At 41.2% G+C, this 23800-nt stretch overlaps 1 protein-coding gene across 1 annotated transcript in view; it reads left to right on the forward strand.

The window, feature by feature from the left end:
* Positions 1-2739, forward strand: part of LOC141112912 (uncharacterized) — an 89594-nt gene extending 86855 nt beyond the window's left edge. The window contains exon 8 of the mRNA XM_073606016.1: positions 2017-2739. Coding sequence (XP_073462117.1) covers positions 2017-2066 — 50 coding nt within the window. The 3' untranslated portion in view covers positions 2067-2739. The remainder of the gene's footprint in view (positions 1-2016) is intronic.
* Positions 2740-23800: the final 21061 nt, after the last annotated feature.

Genomic DNA, 23800 nt, shown 5'->3' on the forward strand with positions numbered 1-23800 from the left:
GTGCAGTGGAGATGCCCCCACTAATTCCATCAATCTTGATCAATCCATCCAAAATCCATCAATCTTGATTTTTAAAGTGATTGGCAATCTTGTGAGCAGTGAGCGAGTCTCTTAAGGTTTCTTGTGTTATCGATCTGCCAGGGTTGTAATGGTCAGGGGCTGATATTTTGTGTAGTGAGAGGAGTAAGAGAGTCCAGTGTGGATGAAAGTGAACTGTTGTAGACAGAAGTGGCCAGGTCAGGGCAAGACAGGGGTGAGACTTTGTCATGGATGCGGTCAGTTGCACAATAGAAAAGAGAAGGGTTAAAGTGGCAAAGGTTTTTGTGGGTAACTGCTTTCTTCTTGGAGGGACAGGTGGCTGGAGACAAGGACATTGTGAAAGTGATGAGGCTGTGGTCAGATAGAGGAAAGGGGGTGTTGGAGAGGTTGTAGGGGTTGCAAATATGGAGAAAACAAAGTCAAGGGTATTTCCATCAGAGTGAGTGGAGTACTGTGTCCATTGTGTTTGGTCAAAGGATGAGGTTAAGTTGAAAATTTGGGATGTAGCTGGGCTGTTAAACGTTAGTTGGGATGGTAAAATCACCAAGAATGATGGTGGGTATTTTAGTGGAGAGAAGATTGCAGGTGATGGTGGAGAAAGGAGGTGCCAGGTATTGGGGTGAGACACTGGAGGACCAGGATTAGGGGGGATATCCCCAGAGGTTAGGAGAAGGAGGGTGAGAAAAGTAAGATGAGAGTGGGATTTGTATGAGTGCACATACTTCCCTGTCCTGGTGTGTGGGTCAGCAGGTGTGTTGAGTATTAGCAAGAGGTGATGAGAACAGTAGTAGGGAAAGGGTAGAAGTGAGGGTGATATGTACAAGATTTGGGGTGGAGAAAAGGGAAAAAGAAATGAGAATTTGAAAGCAGAGGATACTAGTATGAGGAGGCAGAGGTAGAGTGGATAGGATTCAGACTTGTAAAATGCCTTCCAAAGTGGTGGCCCAGAGTGGAGCAGAGCTCTTTGTGGTCTTTTCTTTCTGCTTTCGTTATCCTGCTTTAGTTAAACTGCTGTGTTCACCTGTTAATTAATCCTGCAGAAAAATTGCTCTGCCTGAAACCGCTGTCTCTGACTTCCCCCAGAGGCTCTATTCAAATTTAAAAGGTAGTTGCTTTTGTAAAGTTGATCTGAATGAGAAATCCACTATGATAAATTTGATCTCTTCGGAGCATTCTGTTCCCAAGAATCTCCATATCACAAAAGGCTCCATTCACTAAACTATAAGGAGTATTAAGTATGTGATCAAGGCAGACTCCAAACAGAGGCTCAAAAGACTTCAAAATAAAATTAATAAATTAAAATATACACAGTACTGCGCCACGTGATGAGATTAAAACCACAAAACATTTTATTATAATCCCCCAAAAAACAAAACTTGCAGCTCCCTGGTGCTCAGGATTTGTATCTTTTCTGCTCCCTAGAATAATCTGTGTAATAAAAAGTCTGTAAAAATAAAAGAGTTAGATTAAGAATTGATCAAGATTAGTGTTAGTGAGCGGGTCAGTTTCAGTGTGTTTTAGGTAGGATTTAAAAAAAGTTTTTACATTTAGTGTCAACATAAGTGTCAGTGGTTATGAAGATTTTGGTTACCACTTGGCCAAGACTTTTTTATAAGACTTCCTATCAGTGTTCCATTATACTGTATCTCATGGTCTATAAAAAGTTTTTATCTGAAATTACAATAAATGTTTTGTGGTTTTAATCATATTGTGTGGTCTTGATATGGTACTGCATAGATTATAGTTTGCCCATGAGCTCCCATTTTGAGCCTGACTCACTAATTTATTAAATTCTTCGGATAAGAAAATAATATTATAATATTGAAAAGTATAAGATGGTAGGCACCTTTAGTGCAAGACAGAAGAGAAATGGTGCAGTATTTACTACCAAATCCCTTCATCAAGATTACCAAATGTATTTGTAATCTGTTCTGTGTACAAGAGACTTTAACAAGTAACACATTTATTCATTTTCAGATAATAAACCCAGTTTATGGAGAAGATGTAAGAAGTATGTTATTAAATGAATCTGTAAAAAGATGTACTACCATAGTGGAGTCCTGGACATATCACAGCCTGTAAAGGTGGACAATGGAAAAAATTATTTTATTTTTTAAGGGTTGGCTTTATTACCAGTTTGTTCCTTTCGGTTCCAGCGCCACATGGAATGAACGTTTTTCACAGCAGCTCCCACTGAGCAGTATAGCATTGCATCTAAAATTTTCCCATGGCTGCCTAGCTGATTGGTCTCTCCCCACTCAGCCCTGATACCATCATATGGAACAATTCCTGAATAAGAGTGGCCCCAGCACTCAGCAGCTACCCTGGCAGCCCAGTAATGCAGAGCCAACACAGGATCCCAATATGGCAGGGGACTCAGTCATGCATAATAGTGGCACCAGCTCACAACCGGCAGTCCAGCCACAGATCCCTCTCATGAAAGGATCGCTCTGGATGTAGCCTCCCTGCTCTCCCCTACTATTGCGGATGCAGTAGAGAAAGCAGTATTAACTGGCATGGAGCAGATCAAAAAGGAGATGAGTGAGCACTTCCAGCGCTTATCTGAGGCAGAGCACAGGGTCTCATCCATGGAAGACGAGCTCCTGAAAACACAAGTTATGATCCAACAGCATTCTAAGATTCATAAGTCTGTAAAGCAGAAAATAGAGGACTTAGAAAAACGGTCAAGGCACAACATGCAAATTATAAACAATAATTAAAGTAAATTACCGCGCTGTAATAAATGAAGCTAAATATAATACCCAGAAAAAGAGCTGCTGCTAAAAGTGAGATACACACAACAATAATAATAATCAAAACAAAGCAGCGCTAAGTAGCGCTGCTTCGTTTTGATTCCATCATGCAAATTACAGCCTTCCTGAATCATATAAGGTGAGCTTATATATTAGATATTTATTCCAACAAGTGTTTGCCTCCCTCTTTCGAAATACATACAAATCACCCTAGCATACCCAGCCATACTATATCTTTGCTTGCCCATTGGAGAATGACTATCCTTCAAATGTCCCTCTGAGGCAGAGTCCATTTTACAGTCCCTCAACTTGGAAACCCACAACAACCCAGCTGCTTGAGACTTGGGCCCTCTTTGTCCTATGGAGAAACATAGCCCCAAGAAGAACCCACCCAAGTGACCCAAGATGTTTTCACATGGTAGTCAGTCAAAACCCAGCTGACCAATGCCCACCTCCTACAAACATGGATCGTCAGATTGGAATACAGTCTATAAAGCTATCTAATGATCTCACAGAAAAAACTGCTATAACAATATAAAGAGGCTAGCACATGCCTTAAGAAAGCCCAGAGATCCCTCTTCCTTTACAACTTCCGGGACCAAGCGGCCAATTTCATTTATGGTATTTATTTGCACACTAGTGATCTAAGGATCCATTGTTTGTTATTTAGCTATTACTCCCCACCGGTCCCGTCTGCCTTAAAATGCCTAGAGTACCCTACTGGCCCCTTTCATTAAACTCACACCTGTCTGCTGGTTGTATTTAGAGCCATACTCAAAAAATGAACTTCCTCTATGGCACCAACCATCTCAGATATTAAACATGAGCTGACAACCTTGCTCTATACAATGAGACTTGACATGGACCTCTGCTCTTCACTTCCCTCCATTTTTTAAATAAGTGGCAAATGTTTTTCTTTACATCAACCTTCACGAAAAGGTTGCCCTAATGTCTTCCCTCCAGTTCACCGGAAGACCTCTTGCTGCCACCTTGCACACTAGTGATCGGTCATTCTTTCCACTTGGCCCCCTCACCTGATACTCTCCCTTGGGCTACAAGACCCCTCTAATCATACTTCACTGGAGTGACACTCTAGATCCGCAAAACTTTGGTCTATAACCCCAGGTTGCTCCTATTTTTGTATAATGTTTTAATGGCCTGTCTGTTATATTATTGTCTCTCCCCCCCCTCCTCTTCCCCTTGCCCCATTCCCCTTCCCTTCGTTGTCGGGGGCATCCCTAGAGAGATCTTATCTCCATCCAAGCCTTTGTGTTTCACTTAGATCAACCAAAATAGATCTTGTAAAGTGTTTCAGCTTATGTGATTTAACTGATTTGACTGTTATGGGAAGTGTTTTTTCTTTTATGTTAAGCTTAAGAATTTTTAGCGCTGACTTTATATGTACTGTGACCAAATTCATCTGTAAAACTCAAACAGTTTTTTTTAAGAAATACCCATTTCTTGACACTTGGATTGCTACACAGTGCCAACCCCCCCCCCCCCAAAAAAAAAACTACGTAATTTAAGAACACAAGGCTTGTGAAGTATTCCCTGTCCTTCTACTGTCAATCCTCATTACAATTTTCTTGCAATTGTAACTGTAATGGTTGTGGCTGTAAAAAAAAACAAAAGTCTGTCTGACACAATGTGGGTATTTACACAGAGTGGTGCAGGCATAAAGTCTGTGACACTCATCTATCCACCTAATGTGTTACATGCCACTTGTACCAGTTTCCTGTGCCATTACAACAGCGTGGGAGGCTTTGTTAACCACTTTCTGATTGTACGCATTTATGTGTCCTCATGGAAGTGGGTATTTATCTTTAGGGCTGCATATATGCACTGCTGTGTTGGTGCTGAGAGTTCACTGCACAGCATGCTTCCAGCACAGAGACCGAGCTGTTAGTGACAGATCCAGGTCTTGCACTAACAATCAAGAACCAGGAGGCTCAGTTGTCAATCACGTGATCATTGTGATATCCTCTGATTGGCTATCACTGTACAGCCCACCCATGTTGTCTTCTCTTGAATGGAGATAAAAAAAAATTATATGTACAGGATCTGTTACATAATATATTATATACATACAGGATCCATTATATAATACATTGTATACATACAGGATATGTTACATAATATAAAAATAAAAAAGCTGCGCATTAAACTGATACATACATATATAAATTGATATCTATATATAAATTTTTTTTCTTCATAATATATTAATATAAGTTCCTTGATGATATAGATCTAATGAAAGTCCAACAACCAAGAAAAAAAAAAAGAAAATCGAAAATCCTCAATTGTCCAATTGTTGATAATGGATGTTCAAGTGAAACAAAATGAAAACCCAACTGATAAATGGAATGCTTACCGGATAGTAAGCCAAATCAAGCAGGTGGCTTAAACCCAGCCTGGGCCTTTAAGGAACCAATCTCTGTGAATTTTGGACAAATTCCGCTCGTGAGATAGACGTGGATTCGCAAAGATTCAACCCCAAAAAAATTTAAAGCAACATAGCGTATAACTGACAAAAAATTGCATAAAAAAGAAAGAAAAAAAGTGCCACTCACACAGTGAATGAATCATAAGAAAATCATAAAAAATCATAAACACCCAGTGCCTATAGACACACATAGGGCCTCTATGTGAGTGACGTTCAAATCATGCAGGTGGTGAGTAGTCTCCTAGTAGGAAAATTATTGTATATACCAGCACCTTACAAAGAGTCTGCTTACCAGATGTAATATAACATATGTGGGTATATATCTGTCAACTGAATGGTAATAGTGAAGGGGTTTCAAGCATGCAGCAAACCACATAAAGATCCTGCTTATCAGATGCCAAACTTTAAGTGAGCAAACTGACACAGCCAAAGGAAACGGCCTCCTTGCATGGAGCGATGTAAATCCATCATGACAGCCATGTCAAAGGCTCAGCGATACACATATTATAGAAGATATTGGCAAAATAGTGTGATATCATTTAAACTTGTTTATTTAAAAATGGAATAACACTTACAATGTAAAAAAGCGTAAAAGCAATGCCGGCCGGCAATCGAACAAACTCCCATCCTCAATGGGGCGACGTGGTGACATCAGCACGTACCTCCCAGACGCGTTTCGTCATAGGGTGACGCTTTCAATGGGAAAAATGGGTTATGTTACATAATATATCATATACATACAGGATCCATTATATAATACATTGTATATATACAGGATACATTATATAATACATTGTATACATACAGGATACATTATATAACTCATTGTATACATACAGGATCCATTATATAATATATCGTATATACAGGATACATTATATAATTCATTGTATACATACAGGATACATTATATAATGCATAGCCTATATACATCACCAGCCTAGTGTATTATCCCACAGCTTTTATTTAATAAAAAACAGAATAAAATATACGGACAACATTGTGAATTAAAACTGATGATCGAGCTACACATTTGTAACCCAGCATTCCCAAGCAGGCTCCACAGTACAGGGAGACCTCACCGGGATCCTGACTGGCTGACACGTTTCGAAGGATGTACCTTTTTCACCAGAGCCAGTGTTCATCCCTCGAAATGCGTCATCCAGTGAGGATCCTGTTGAGGTCCCCCTGTATTGTGGAGCCTGCTGAGTCTGGGACTTCTGGCCTGCGTGTAGCTTGATGAATGGTTTTAATTCTCATGTCTATGAGTATATTTTATGCTGCTTTTTATTAAATAAATGTGTGGGATAATTCACTAGGCTGGTGCGCCCTCTTTTGTGCATTTCTTGTAGTGTCTTCAGCACATCCCCAATCCTAGAGGGCAGCAAGGTGTGAAATTTAATTTTCTCTGACGTGGACTTTGCATCAATACCTGTTCCAGGCTATCACACTTATGCACAGGGGAATTTCATTTTTGTGCTTTCAAAATATATATTTTGTTTGTTTATTTTTAGCAATTTTCAAAAATGCAAAGTGAGCTAACAGAAGAAATATCTAAATCCAATAATATCTGGTGTCACTACTCTTTGGCTTCAAACCAGCATCAGTTCTTCTAGGTACACACAGTGCTTGTGGGGCAGGAAGTGAGGTGTAACCTTCACAAGGACAGCAATAAGAATTGGAAAATAGTATTTAATTTTCCAAATCTGAAAAAAAGTTGTGGCTGTAGTTGGGATTTTTAAGTGACATTGGGCTTCAGGAACTGGGAAGAGTTGCGGTACAAGCAGAACTCTGCGCCAAATGATTGTGACATAGCAGGGCTGCTATTAGAAATTACGGGACCTCAAACAACCTACCTGACAGGGATAAGGGACAATAAGATAGTATATAATGTTACGCTACTAAAATGCTTAAAAAATATATTCAATATATTCCAGTGCTAGCACACCACCAATACGAAGCCTTTCTCTGCCAGGTCCGTATATTGTACGCTACAGCCACCGTGATTGTGTATGAAACTGATAGACAGCGGTGCCGTCCGATTGGTCTTACACCCCCGGTACCAGTGCTCCCCCGCACACCCCCCAGGGTCCTCTTGCCCATCTGCAGGCCCTGGACCAGTATGGCAGGTGCCGACAAATGCAGGGGAAGGAGAAGAGCGTACACACGTCTGCTCTCCTCCCCTTCTAGCTGTGACCCGGAAAGTAACGCTCCGCAACGTCACTTCCGGGTCAGCATCTAGGTGTCCCCGGCTAGTTTAGCTGGGAAGGATGTTCTGCAGTGCGATCTGCATTGCAAAACATTCAGTGGAGTCAAAAGGAGACATTGAGGGGTCTTTTATACCCTGCATAGCTCAATAAAGAGAACCTGTCACCTAAAAATCATCACATAGGGAACTATTTGTGATGGAAAAAATTTTTTTGCAAGAAAATTAAGTTACACCCAAGCACATAAAATCCCCCCCCCCCAATTTTTTTTTTGAGCCCCCCCCCCACCCCCACATATACGCACATATGGACCTACGGACCTAAACGCATACATCGGGGATGCCTACGTGTGAAAACATTGATTGCGTATGTTACATATCTCCGCACACGCCGGAGTGAGAGCAATAATTCTAACACAAGACCTCCTCCGTAACACTAAACTGATACCTATAGGGGTTTTTTGAATGGTTGCCTATAGAAAATATAGGGTACTGTTGCCATTTCACGTTCACACAAAAATGTAAGGTTTGACATGTTGGTTATCTAATTACTCGGTGCAACCCCGTCTTTTATATTTTACCAAAAATGTGGGTAAGTTATTGTATTTGTTTGCTCTAGAATTCACCTAAAGCAGAGTTCCGCCGAAATTTTTTTTTTTAAGTCAGCAGCTACAAATGTGGAAATATTAAAATAAGGTACCTGTTCAGGGCGCCCGCGATGTCCTCACCTGAAGCCGACCCACAGCCTGGTCCTCTACTGCGCATGTGCGAGTCGCGCTGCGCATCCTGACTGGTCCCTGCTGTCTTCCGGGACCTGTGGGGGGGGCGGAGGAGGGGTCGGACATGGCGTAGCTTGCCGCAGACTGTGTGGCGATCTATCCCTGGAAGTGAGAGCAAATGCCTGTATTAGACAGTTATCTGCTCCCCCCTCCCCTTGAAAGGTGCCAAATGTGACAACAGGGGGGGGTGTTTAACCAGATAAGCGGAAGCTCCATTTTTGGGTGGAACTCTGCTTTAAGTGTATTTTTTATTGAAATTTTGCACTTCCTAGACCTTTGTGGTAATATTGTGTGACATCAAAAACTGGAACTACCACTATTTTATACATAACATTGTTAGATTTGCACTGGGTACTTTAATTGAGGCTCATCACTCAAAAAACATATTTCACATGATTAGAAGTTTATTGACACAATTCAATTACAACATGATAAAATCCAGTTAAAATCATAATAAGCTGATTTGTAACATTTAGTTCATACATAGTTCTGATGTTGACATAAGTATTTTATTTGTAAACATACATATATAACAAGCTGTATCCAATAAACTTGATGCGTTTCCCGAAATATTGTTCACTTCCTCAGGAGTAGATGCATCTAAAATATTTATAAAGTAAAATATCAGTATAAGGAATATGTCTATATTTGTATCTCAATATAAAGCAAAATTTAGGAATATTAAAATATAAATAATAATAATAAAATATTGTGACTGTGAAAAAAAAAAACATATTGAAGAAAAAAAAGGAGATGTCAAAAATCCATTTGAAAACTGTGAAATGGGTTAAAAAAATCAATGGATTTTTTTTACATCTCCTCTTTTTATTCAATATGTATTTTCATTTCTTTCGCAGTCACAATATTTTAATATTCCTACATTTTGCTCTATATTGAGGTAATATTTTTGACAACATACAATCATCACACTTTTTCCTTCTGCCTTTTCAGCCCTCACTACCAGTCACCCATTACCTAGTACCACTATGGATGGGTATTTATATATTTTACAAAAAAAATAATTTTTGCAGCTATTGGCTGGCAATTACGTTGGGTGTCACCAAGAATTTGGTCACTTACATTTGTATTATACCAGACCTGCCTTCTGTTTGTCCCCTTGGTCCATATGGGTCTCCCCACAGCTCCCAGGATAGACGTCTTCAAGTGACCCCTTTTCCCAAGCGCAGTTACTCTAAGGCCGCGTACACACGATCGGATGTTGGCTCAAATTTGTCTTGCATACACACGGTCACACAAATCTTGTTGGAAATTCCGAATGTCAAGAACGCGGTGACGTACAACACGTACGACGAGCCGAGAAAAATGAAGTTCAATAGCCAGTGCAGCTCTTCTGCTTGATTCCGAGCATGCATGGAACTTTGTGCATCGGAATTGTGTACACATGATCGGAATCTATGAGAACGGATTTTGTTGTCAGAATCCAGATCTCAAATTTTGTTTGACGGAAATTCCGACGGAAAATGTCCGATGGAGCCTACACACAGTTGGAATTTCTGACAACAAGGTCCCATCGAACGTTTGTTGTAGGAAAGTCCGACCGTGTGTACGCGGCATAAGGCTGATTTTGTAAGTATAGAGGTTCCTCTGCCTCGTCCAATGATTTCAGTGTTACTATTGTCTGACTTTAAATATAGACATATTCCTTATACTGATATTTTACTTTATAGATATTTTTGATGCATCTACTCCTGAGGAAGCGAACAATGTTTTGCAAAACGCGTCTCGTTTATTGGATGCACCTTGTTATATATGTTTACAAATAATATACTTATGTCAACATCAGAACTATGTATGAATTCAATGTTACAAATCAGCTTATTATGATTTTAACTGGATTTTATTATGTTGTAATTGAATTGTGTCAAACTTCTAATCACGTGAAATAAATGTTTTTTGAGTGATGAGCCTCAATTAAAGTCCCCAGGGAAAATCTAGCAATGTTGTGTATGCATGGAATTGGGATGGAAGGCATATCACCATTATAGTGTTTTAAGATCATATTTTTTTTACAACCACCACTATTTTATTCTCTGGGTGTCTGCTTTCAGAAAATATATCGAGTTTGGGGGTTTTACATCATCTTTAGGGCTAAAATTATTTTTTAAACATGTGTGCAAAAAACGCAAATACGTCTCTGGCAGCGAAAGGGCTAAAGTGCATATAAGTGGAAAAAATGTCATATAAATAACATATATAACAACATGCGATCATAAATAATGAATGCAAACAAACACCAAAAACTCAGTGCTCAATTCCTCTTCATAGAGAGCCAGTCACACTCTTCTGACATGCGAATTGGATACGGGGAAACCCACATCCAATTCACAATAGTGTGAACCCAGCCTTATGTGCCAAGTACAGAAATGTGAGATGAAAAAACAAATAAATTATTATAGTATTAACCACTTGCCGACCAGCTGCCGTCATTATACTGCGGCAGGTCGGCGCGAGCCTTCGTAGCTGTACGCTCCTTTAAGCGGGATAGCAGGCGCGCGTACGCTGCACTGCGGGGGTGCTGATGCTCGTGGCTGGTGGCCACGCACGATCAAGTGCACGAGAGGCAGAACAGGGACGTGTGTGTGTTAACACACAAATTTCTGTGAGAAGAGGAGAGGCAGATTATGAGTTCCTACGAGGTAGGAACCACGATCTCTCATCTCCCCTAGTCAGTCCCATCCCCCCACAGTGAGAACACACACTAGGGAACACAGTTAACCCCTTGATCGCCCCCTAGTGTTAACCCCTTCCCTGCCAGCGACTTTTACACAGTAATCAGTGCATTTTTATAGCACTGATCGCTGTATAATTGTCGAAGGTCCCAAAAATGTATCAAAAGTGTTCGATCTGTCCACCATAATGTCGCAGTCCTGATAAAAATCGCAGATCACCGCCATTACTAGTAAAAAAAATAATAATAATAAAAATGCCATAAATCTATCCCCTATTTTGTAGATGCTATAACTTTTGCGCAAACCAATCAATATACGCTTATTGCGATTTTTATTACCAAAAATATGTAGAAGAATATGTATCGGCCTAAACTGAGGAAAAAATGTGTGTTTTTTTTAAACAATTGGGGATATTTATTATAGCAAAAAGTACAAAATATTGTGTTTTTTTTTCAAAATTGTCGATCTTTTTTTGTTTATAGCGCAAAAAATAAAAATCGCAGAGATGATCAAATATCACCAAAAGAAAGCTCTATTTGTGGGGCAAAAAAGGACGTCAATTTTGTTTGGTTACAACGTCGCACAACCACGCAATTGTCAGTTAAAGCGACGCAGTGTTGTATCGCAAAAAATGGCCTGGTCATTGAGCAGCCAAATCTTCCGGGGCTGAAGTGGTTAAACAGTCCCAAATCCAATGTCAGTGATGGAAACGGTGCTCCAAGTGATCACTTAATGTGCTTCACACTTATGTGACAAATGGACTCTAATGCCCCGTACACATGAGCGGACTTGCCAACGGGCAAAACTCCATCGGCATTTCCGACGGAAAGATTTAGAACATGTTCTATATCTGAGTCCGTCGGAAATGGCGACAGAAAAAGTCCGATGGGGCATACACACGGTCGGAATGTCCATCCAAAAGCTCCCATCTGACTTTTTCTGTCGGGAAGTCCGGCCGGGTGTACCGGACATGAAGACCTTTATTACAGGGTCACTGTAGGTATGGAAAATAACTCCCTTCAGAGTACACTTAGCAGGTGGATCATCAATAGAATCTCCGGGTCACAAAGCAAGTCAGATGTCATATACCAACCATATGCCAAGCAAATATAAGAGCAGAATAAAATCACTTTCAAGCATTTTAGGAGCACAGCGATATTTTCTGTTTATATTTCTTTGGGTATTGATATATACAATACAGTGAGTGCAGCTGTTAATTAGTACTACTTTTAGGTAAATTACACACAGTGCATATTACTCTCTCTTGTATAATACGATAGTATAGCCGGCCCTCCTGCTCAGCGGGTGCTCAGGGCCCCCCTCCCTGTTGAACTGTTGGAGCCCGGGCCCAGTACAGGAGGGCTGGCTGTACTCCCTTATCAGCGGCTCTGGTGCCATGCTTAGCGCATTATGTTGAGATGAAGAATTTAATAGCGGTGCACTTGGTGCGCCCTGGCAGAATGTAGTGTTACCAGTGATAGAGGAAGTAATCCCCCAGTGTTGGTGGTGTCAGTACTAAAAAAAATAAAATTTGAAAGCATCTGTGGTGTCAGTGGAAAGAAAAATGCTCTGGTATCCGTGTCAGTGGGATAAAGGAGGGTTGGGGGCTGGAATGTTCAAAGGAAGAGAAGGGGGATAAGGGACATCCTCCATGCATTTATATTTCAGGCCTCATTTTCAGTACTGGTGCCTGCTTGGAAATATAGCATTCCCTTTATCTTCTCCATGACATATTATATAACCGGAGACAAGATAGTCTGTTTTGGGTACACAACCCCAGTCTTCCCATCTTCCACCCACACTAGCTGCCATTGGAGTGGGGAATGAGAAGATTCCACCAATAACCAGTCTCTGCTATGCTGGACAGTGGCACTGCTTGCCGATTGCCTACTATCAGTCATCTGCAGCTAGCAAAGCCAATGGACTTACCATATGCAGCGCTAACCCTGACAAGGGCCTCTGATTTTGTTCCAGGTTCTTTCCCACAAGTGTACCAGCAGTCAGGCAAACAGCAATATTCACTCCTTTGTCTCAAATAAACAGTCTAGGGGTTGCCTTTTTTAAAATTTCTTGCACGTTAACTTGGATGGGCTTAGGGAAGCTGAGGGATACTCCAGGACACTGATGCCGCATACACACGATTGGAAATTCCGACAACAAAATCCATGGATTTTTTCAGACGGATGTTGGCTCAAACTTGTCTTGCATACACACGATCACACAAAGTTGGTCAGAAATTCCGAACGTCAAGAACGCGGTGACGTACAACACGTACGACGAGCCGAGAAAAATTCAATAGCCAGTGTGGCTCTTCTGCTTGATTCCGAGCATGCATGGAACTTTCTGCGTTGGAATTGTGTACACACGATCAGAATTTACGCCAACGGATTTTGTTGTCAGTAAATTTGAGAACCAGATCTCAAATTTTGTGCGACAGAAATTCAGATGGAAACTGTCCGATGGAGCCTACACGCGGTCGGAATTTCCAACAAAAGGCTCCCATCGAACATTTTCCGTCGGAAAATCCGACCGTGTGTACGGGGCATTAGGCTCCGGTTAACATGTAGGCGTTTTTGGGCATTTTTCTGCTCCAATGCCCCGTACACACGGTCGGATTTTCCGATGGAAAATGTCCGATCGGAGCGTGTTGTCGGAAATTCTGACCGTGTGTGTACTCCATCGGATATTTTCAATCGGATTTACCGACACACAAAGTTTGAGAGCAGGAGATAAAATTTTCCGACAACAAAATCTGTTGTCGGAAATTCCGATCGTGTGCACACAAATCCGACGGACAAAGTGCCACGCATGCTCAGAATAAATAAAGAGATGAAAGCTATTGGCCACTGCCCTGTTTATAGTCCCGACGTACGTGTTTTACGTCACCGCGTTCAGAACGATCGGATTTTCCGACAACTTTGTGTGACCGTGTGTATGCAAGACAAGTTTGAGCCAACATCCGTCGGAAAAAATCCTAGGATTTTGTTGTCGGAATGTCCGAACAAAGTCAGACCATGTGTACGGGGCATAAGGCTCCATGCACACTGACATAAATAAAAGTTGCTTCTACGGGAGTTTTATGTTCTGCCTGTAGAAGCAGCTCAATGTTATCCTAAGTGTACATGCACATTAGGACGTTTACAGGCATATTTTGAGAACAACGTTTAGAGGTAGGAAAAAAACCTTCTCACTCGCGTATCTCACTGGCAGAAAAAACTTAAAACTCTCCTAAACTCGTCTAAACTTTGTACAAAAAAAGCTCTATATGGAAGTGTTTTACTCCAAAGAGAACAGAGTTTTTTTAAGCCCAGTGTGCATGGAGCATTATGCCCCGTACACACGGTTGGATTTTCCGACGGAAAATGTTCAATGAGAGCTTGTTATTGGAAATTCCGACCATGTGTATGCTCCATCGGACATTTTCAATCGGAATTTCTGACACACAAAATTTGAGATCTGGATATCAAATTTTCCGACAACAAAATCCGTTGTCGGAAATTCCGATCGTGTATACACAATTCCGACGCACAAAAGTCTCCGCATGCTCAGAATCAAGCAGAAGAGCCGCACTAGCTATTGAACTTAATTTTTCTTGACTCGTCGTACATGTTGTACGTCACCGCGTTCTTGGCGATCAGAATTTCCGACAAGATTTGTGTGACCGTGTGTATGCAAGACAAGTTTGAGCCAACATCCGTCGGAAAAAAATCCATGGATTTTGTTGTCGGAATGTGCGATCGTGTGTACGCGGCATAGGTCTCAGCTCTAAAAGCGCCCAACAAGTCAAATCTCGTTCATTTCAATGGCCCCTGTTCACATCTGAGCGTCAGCTAAAGAAAACGGCCTTCGCTCCAAAAAGTACAGGAGCTTCTTTTTTGGCAGATTACAGGCATTTTTCATTCTTTCACATTGGTGACATTTTGACCTGTACAAAATCGCAGTAAAATCATGGCAAAAAATCGCGTGACTGTCTGCCTGAAAACAATTTTGCTCAGGTGTGAACAGAGCCTAATGCCGTGTACACCTGACCGGACTTTGGACGGACTGAATCACACTGGACTTTTCAACAGACTTTCGATGGACTTCCAACGGACTTCCGTCAAATCGGACTTGTCTACACACGATCACACCAAAGTCTAATAGATTCGACCGTGATGATGCACAAAAAAATGTGCTGAAAAACTCGGCTTATACTCGAGTATATACATCTCCCAATACGTGTCCCCAAAAATGCAGCATTAGAAGGATCACAAAGATAAGCCCTAATCACTGCCAGCACTTGAATTTAGCCCCACCAACAAGTGCAGCGTCAGTATAATTTTTCTGATCACATCCACCTGTAATATATTGTCCACAAAACCACAGTGTTAGCAAGATCAGGCCTGATCTCCACCAGCACTAGCAGTTATGTTTATTTCTAGCGCTAAATCAGTCCCTGATTGCTACCCAGGAGCCCTTTTTTCATAGTCTCCACTAGGTTCCTGTAAAGATAGTGGCCAAAATGTCCAAATAAGGTACACTAGTGAGGAGGCCTTCAAGATTCTGAGCATGACAGATGAGCGAGAAGGGGAGGCCTCACAGACAGAATATGAACCTGTAGAAAGCAGCGGCACCCTGACGGGTCACTCAGATGGTAAAGAGGTCACTGATGAAATCAGACGTACCCGACCCCATGTTGCTGAAGTGTTGGAAATAATTATGCTCATATACAGCAGAATGCAAGTACTAGACTACACTACTTTTGGTGATCTGGGACTCCAACAGTGAAGTACATCCTGGCCTTTTAGACAGCATCACTGCAGAATTAATTGTGAAGTGTCATGCACCCACAGTGCAGTACAAGCTGGTGAGGTGGCTGGCACTCACAGCGAAATGCAACCGTAGCCACCAATAATTCGATCACAGGCTCATAGAGCCCATAGTAACCTTCCAGAAGTGCTTGCGAACCCTAATTGCCGGCCCCCAGATTCAGGAGCACCCATATACTCCCATTCATTGCCCAGCTCAGGATTCATGTGGAAACAAAGATCTTAACAACGCTCCTTGATTTTTTTTATCTGTTTTTCACCAAAGACCTCTATAATTTGATTGTGGAGCAAAGTAATGTTTATGCCCAACAGTACATCACTGCCAACTCAAATTCCTACCTTGCCAGGCCATTCTAGTGGAAACGGTTTCCAAATGCAAAACTTTCTTGAGCTGAACCCTTAACATGAGCATTACAAAAAAAAAGGAATTGAAGGTCATATTGGTCCACAGACCTGATTCATCACATGCCGTGTTCTCTGCTGCAATGGCCAGGCATAGATATGAGACAAATATGCATTTTAGTGACAATATCCCTTGTCATCCATGGGGTGACCCTGACTATGATTGGCTCCACAAAATTAGGCCCCTCATAAATAACCTGTCCCAGGTAATTGTAGATGTGTATACGCCCCAACAAAACATCTAAAAAGTTCCATGTACATTTCACTGGCCGGCTTTCAATAAGGCAGTATCTCCCCAGCAGGCGTGCCAGATATGTGGTCAAAATGTATAAGTTCTGTGAGAGGGCGACATGCTATACATATCACTTTTAGAGGCACAGGGGTTCCCAGCAAAAGCCCAATGACAACTGAATGTATCCAGTACATCTCCGCATCCAATTCAAGCAACTGTAAAAAAAAAAAAAAGTGTGTGTCTCTGAAACGTTGCTATCTTCTGCTATGATGTGATCATTCCATAAAGTGTTGGACCTCTTTATGGAGTTCCTCAGTGTGCTGGTGACCTTTTTCTTGATTGAAAGTCACTACAGCACCCACTCAACCCTTCAGACATTATTAGGAATGTATGTGTTGGGAATATTGTTTTGGACTTGTAGTTTTACCATTAGCAGATTGATTCTGAAATGTGACAGCAGGTGCGGGGAGAGGAACTGCCCTGTCAAAGGGGAAGGGGGGTTCTGGAGGTGGAACCATGTGAACATACTGGTGTAACATGTTCTGAAGAGAGCTGTGCCAGAGTGCCAGAGAGCTGCCAGGGGAAGAACTCCTCCAGTGAGAGTGGGGGGGCAGCAAAGGGAAAGGAAAGACAGATTCTGGTGGTAGGGGACTCAATTCTTAGAAGGACAGAGAGGGCAATCTGTAACCAAGACCTGAAGCGCCGAACAGTATGTTGTCTACCGGGCACTCGGGTTCAGCACATCACGGATCTTGTGGACAGATTACTGGGAGGGGCTGGGGAAGACCCGGGTGTCATGGTGCACGTTGGCACCAATGACAAAGTCAGAGGCAGATTGAGTGTCCTAAAGAACGATTTTAGGGACTTAGGAGCTAAATTGAGGAAAAGGACCTCCAAGGTAGTATTCTCAGGAATACTACCGGTACATCGAGCCACACCAGAAAGGCAGAGGGAGATTAGGGAAGTAAACAAGTGGCCGAAGAGCTGGTGTAGTAAGGAGGGGTTTGGGTTCCTGGAGGACTGGGCTGACTTCTCAGTCGGTAACCGGTACTATAGAAGGGACGGACTGCACCTAAATGAGGAGGGTGCAGATCTGCTGGGAATGAAGATGGCCAAAAAGTTAGAGGGGTTTTTAAACTAGGCGATGTGGGGGAAGGGTCCAGAGACAGAGATAGCCAGTGTGGAAGATATTCCAGAGGGTAGTATTGGGGGCATTAGTGGTAGGTTAACCAAAGCACAAAAACACAAGGTGAGTATAGTAGCAAGTCCTAGTTGCAATCTCGAAACACCCAATACGAGGACAATATGCGACCGGTCTAAAGTATGTGGCATGTTCACCAATGCCAGGAGCATGGCGGACAAGATGGGTGAACTAGAGATACTGTTGTACATGGAGGATTTGGATTTTGTGGGAATTTCAGAGACCTGGTTCAACAGCTCTCATGATTGGCTGGCAAACATTCAAGGGTATACCCTATACCGCAAGGATAGAGAGGGTAAAAAAGGGGGAGGGTTATGCCTATATATCAAGAATAATGTACAAGTGAATGTGAGCGATGACATCACTGAGGGAGCTAGAGAGGAGGTGGAATCCTTATGGGTAGAGCTCCAAAGGGATAAAGCTAAGGGGAAAATAATACTGGGAGTATGCTATAGGCCCCCTAACCTGAGGGAGGAAGTGGAGACGGATCTGCTATCACAAATTGGATTAGCAGCAAGGATGGGAAGTGTTATCACAATGGGGGATTTTAATTATCCAGACATAGACTGGGCGGAGGGAACCGCGCATTCATTTAAGGCTCGCCAGTTCCTTAATGTCTTGCAGGACAATTTTACGGGTCAGATGGTAGACGCACCAACTAGAAATAAAACATTACTGGATCTACTGATTACCAACAATACAGACCTGATCACGGATGTGGAAATACGGGGCAATTTAGGTAACAGCGATCACAGGTCAATTAGTTTCAGTATAAATCACACAAATAGGAAACATGAAGGGAACACAAAGACACTGAATTTCAAAAGAGCCAACTTCCCTAAACTACAAACCTTGCTAAAAGTCATAAATTGGGATAAAATATTTGGAACAAAGAATAAGGAGGAGAGATGGGTTTGCTTTAAGAGCATATTAAATAAGGGCATTAGCCAATGTATCCCATTGGGTAATAAATATAAAAGAGCGAACAAAAATCCTGGATGGCTTAACTCCAATGTAAAAATGCATATAAAAGCAAAGGAGAAGGCCTTCAAAAAATACAAGGTTGAGGGATCATCCTCAGCATTCAGACTTTATAAAGAATGCAACAAGAAATGTAAGGGTGCAATTAGGACGGCTAAGATAGAACATGAAAGACACATAGCGGAGGAGAGCAAAAAAATCCCAAGAAATTCTTTAAATATGTAAACAGTAAAAAAGGGAGGACAGACCATATTGGCCCCATAAAGAATGAGGAAGGACATCTGGTTACAAAGGATGGGGAGATGGCGAAGGTATTGAATTTATTCTTCTCCTCAGTCTTCACGAGTGAATCGGGGGGCTTCAGTAACCAAAACTGCAGTGTTTATCCTCATGACACAACACAGGAAGCACCTCCATGGTTAACAGAGGACAGAATTAAAATTAGACTTGAGAAACTTAACATTAATAAATCACCGGGACCAGATGGCTTGCATCCGAGGGTACTTAGGGAACTCAGTCAGGTGATTGCCAGACCGTTGTTCCTAATTTTTACAGACAGTCTACTGACTGGAATGGTACCAGCTGATTGGAGAAAAGCCAATGTAGCACCAATATTTAAAAAGGGCCCAAAATACATCCCTGGGAATTACAGACCAGTTAGCCTAACATTAAAAGTATGTAAACTCTTGGAAGGGATGATAAGGGACTATATACAAGATTTTAGTAATAAGAACGATATCATTAGCAGTAATCAGCATGGATTCATGAAGAATCGTTCTTGCCAAACCAATCTACTAACCTTCTATTAGGAGGTGAGTTGCCATCTAGATAAAGGAAAGCCCGTAGACGTGGTGTATCTGGATTTTGCAAAAGCATTTGACACAGTTCCCCATAAACATTTACTGTACAAAATAAGGTCCGTTGGCATGGACCATAGGGTGAGTACATGGATTGAAAACTGGCTACAAGGGCGAGTTCAGAGGGTGGTTATAAATGGGGAGTACTTTGAATGCTCAGGGGTGGGTAGTGGGGTTCCTCAGGGTTCTGTGCTGGGGCCAATCCTATTTAATTTGTTTATAAACGACCTGGAGGATGGGATAAAAAGTTCAATCTCTGTATTTGCAGACGATACTAAGCTAAGCAGGGCAATAACTTCTCCGCAGGATGTGGAAACCTTGCAAAAAGACCTGAACAAATTAATGGAGGAGGGGCAACTACATGGCAAATGAGGTTCAATGTAGAAAAATGTAAAATAATGCATTTGGGTGGCAAAAATCTGAATGCAATCTATACACTGGGGGGAGAACCTCTGGGGGAATCTAGGATGGAAAAGGACCTGGGGGTCCTAGTAGATGATAGGCTCAGCAATGGCATGCAATGCCAAGCTGCTGCTAACAAAGCAAACAGAATATTGGCATGCATTAAAAGGGGGATCAACTCCAGAGATAAAACGATAATTCTCCCGCTCTACAAGGCTCTGGTCCGGCCGCACCTGGAGTATGCTGTCCAGTTCTGGGCACCAGTCCTCAGGAAGGATGTACTGGAAATGGAGCGAGTACAAAGAAGGGCAACAAAGCTAATAAAGGGTCTGGAGGATCTTAGTTATGAGGAAAGGTTGTGAGTTCGGAACTTATTCTCTCTGGAGAAGAGACGCTTGAGAGGGGATATGATTTCAATTTACAAATACTGTACTGGTGACCCCACAATAGGGATAAAACTTTTTCGCAGAAGAGAGTTTAATAAGACTCGTGGCCACCCATTACAATTAGAAGAAAAGAGGTTTAACCTTAAACTACGTAGAGGGTTCTTTACTGTAAGAGCAGCAAGGATGTGGAATTCCCTTCCACAGGCGGTGGTCTCAGTGGGGAGCATTGATAGCTTCAAGAAACTATTAGATAATCACCTGAATGACCGCAACATACAGGGATATATAACGTAATGCTGACACATAATCACCCACATAGGTTGGACTTGATGGACTTGTGTCTTTTTTCAACCTCACCTACTATGTAACTATGTAACTATGTGTGGACACTTCAAGTGAACCCCTTCCCACTTCCCCCCCCCCTTTTTTTTCTTCTTTCTTTTGCTCCCCCTTTCCCCCCTTTCTTTGTTTTTTCTCTTTTTCTCCCTCTTTCTCTTATCCACGTAGGCCCTGAACCCCTACATCAAAAGATGTATGATCACACCCGACACTTGCCAATCCATTTTTTTGGCACCTTGAATTAGTAACATGGTTTTTAGGTGTGGAGTTTGACACCATCCAACTATCTTGTTGCGTACCCTACAATGGCCATCAATTTTCACCAATGCCGCTATATTTTCTATAATTTCAGATTTTTCTATTTTTTTCGTTATCGCCATGTTCTGTCCTCTCTCATTTATATTGGCTGAACATGACACCATACTGTTATGTCTATAAGTAAGGATGGTTACTCTACTTACTGTACTGCTATTGAACCCGTCTTGTTCTTACTTTCAGTTGGATTCTCATTTGTGTTTATTGCATTGTACCTATTTTGAAAACCTTTAAAAAATCTCTGTGAAATAACAACATGCTCTGAAAGGTGATCCTATCCTTCAAATCTGCAGCAGCAATAACAAATCACCCTGTTGCACAAATTATCTTACAGCTTGTTACTGTTTTATTTTTGGCCCTTTTGTTCAGTTTGACAACAATTCAGCATAAGTCGGAATCCCCTTATAGATCAGTGCTCTTATTGTTGGTACATGTACAGAGAATATACTGCCATCATGTGGTTGGAATCTGTGTCTTGTAAAAGGAAAATGTGAAACAAGGTTCAGTGTCGACTTCTCTCACAGTTCTCTTGGAGTGGACCTGGCATGGATGGTACAATGAGGACTGAGCTGGAACATCCACATGTAATCTGCTCCTCCTAGGATCAGGTCAGTGTCACTCTTCTGTGTTTAATGTCATTGTACCTCAGGATACATTACAGAGCCGTACAACACAGGTTCTCCAACAGAGCTACTATTACTGTATACTACTATTACCAATCATCCTTGAACTGGAGAGAGTCCAGAGAAGGGCAACAAAGCTGATAAGGGGTCTGGAGGACCTCAGTTATGAGGAACGTCTACAAGCATTAAACTTATTCCCCCGGAGAAGAGAAGCTTAAGAGGGGATATGATAGCGATATACAAATCCTTGAATGGTGACTCTAGCATTGGGAGGAAACTATTTAATCTAAGGTCTCTACAAAAGACACCTGACCACATAATGACAATGTATGAGAAGCAGTTCTGTGTAAGAAGTTTATTACCAAAAGGCCCCTTTCACACGGGCTTTACGATCAGGTCCACCTGTCAGTTTTTCAGGCAGACTTGATCGGACACTGCATTCACCTCTATGGGGGAGCGGATGTCAGCGTTGACACCCACCGCTATCCAATCTGATACTGTCCGAAAAATTCAGATGGGTGGAAACCCTATTTGCCATACGTCTGGCGGATCAGATCGGAAAGGATGAAAATGGGCAGGCGGTCCGTTTTCATTCAACCTCTCTATAGAGGAGAGCGGGACTCTGACAGGTCCTTCTCAGCACAGTGAGCGGACACAGTCCTGCTATCCGCCTGCTCAGCAGGGATCAGCGGATCGATCCCCCCTCTGAGTAAAGCGGAGTCTGTCGGGCAGATCACCTGTGTGAAAGAGCCCTTAGGGTAGTGAGGATATGGAATTCCCTTCCACTAGAGATGTGTATGACAGAAATATTTGTTTTGTTTCATTTTGGATTTGTTTGTTAATAATTTTGTTTCATCATATTTGTTATGTAAAAATTAATTGTTTTTTCGGAATTAATTTCATATATTAGGATTTGTTTTGTATATTCATTATTTTCACATTTATTTTAAATTTTAAATTCGAATTTTAAAATTTGAATTTCAATATTTGAATTTCAGAATACAGCTATATTTGTTTATTCTATTCTTTTTTTATTCTATTCTACTCTATTTTATTCTATGTTATTCTATTCCTTCATAGTCTATTCTGTTTTGTTCTATATTATGTTTTTATACTCTATTCTATTCTATTCTATTCTATTCTATTCTAGTCAACAGCCTAAGAAAGAATCATCATCTTACAGTATTTAACTTTGATAGCTTACTGCATCTATTGCAATACGTTTCAATTTCAAATCTCAATTGATTTTATAATTTGAATTTAAATTAATTTTTAAATCTGGTTAATTCATTTTGTTATCATTTATTTTGGATTACTTGAAATTCATTATTATTGTGATTCGGAAAATTGGATACATCATAAATATGTCCAAATAACTTAAATTTCATCCAAATTTTGATTTGTAATGAAACAAATTGCACATGTCTACCTTCCACAGTTGGTGGTGGTATCAGTAGAGGGTGTAGATAAATACCCATAAAAAACTTTTAGATCTGTTTCTTAGCGAACACAATTTTCAGGGATATGAAAGTCTGTCGTCTCACACATACAGGTTGAACTGGATGGATCAGTGTCTTTATTCAACCTTCCCAACTATGTAACTACTATTACAGTACAGTGCTATACAACAGTGTTACTATTACAATATCATTATATTATTATTATTTTTTTATTTTTTTTTATTTTATCAAAATGTATTATACACAAAAAGGTAAAAAACATTTTCCCTACTCAATAGGGATAATATGCATTAACACATTTTGTTTCCAAACCTTTATCTACTCTTACCCTCCTTCCTCCCCCCTTCCACCCCATTCTCAAACCCTTCTTTTTTCTCTTCTCTAGGTAATCTTAATCTCACTGTATTTCTTTGTTAATTTAAACTTTTTCAACTTTTCCCATCTCTTACTGAATCCCTCTCTACTATCCTCATGGCTATATCTTAGAAATTCCATGTTATATATCTCTTCTATTTTATCAAACCACTCTCTAATTTTTGGGCTCTCTACTTCCTTCCATTTCCTCGGTATCAAGCTTTTTGCAGCGTTCATCATATGTACAACCATTGAGTTTCTATATTCTTTTGTCTGGATATCTACCCCATGAAATAAACATGTCCATGGTTCGTCCGGTATATCTATATTAGTAATTTTCTTGATATAACTCAGTATTTCCTTCCAGTACGTTCTAATTTTAGGGCACCCCCACCATATATGGGCCATGGTTCCCGTTTGTTTACATCCCCGCCAACACTCCGTTGTTTGTCCTATTCGATATTTCCCTAGTGTTTCTGGGGTTCTCTACCACTGGGTTATGCACTTATAATTCATTTCCACCATCC

This window comes from Aquarana catesbeiana, linkage group LG11 (genome assembly GCF_042186555.1).
Source record: "Aquarana catesbeiana isolate 2022-GZ linkage group LG11, ASM4218655v1, whole genome shotgun sequence".
NCBI lineage: Eukaryota > Metazoa > Chordata > Amphibia > Anura > Ranidae > Aquarana > Aquarana catesbeiana.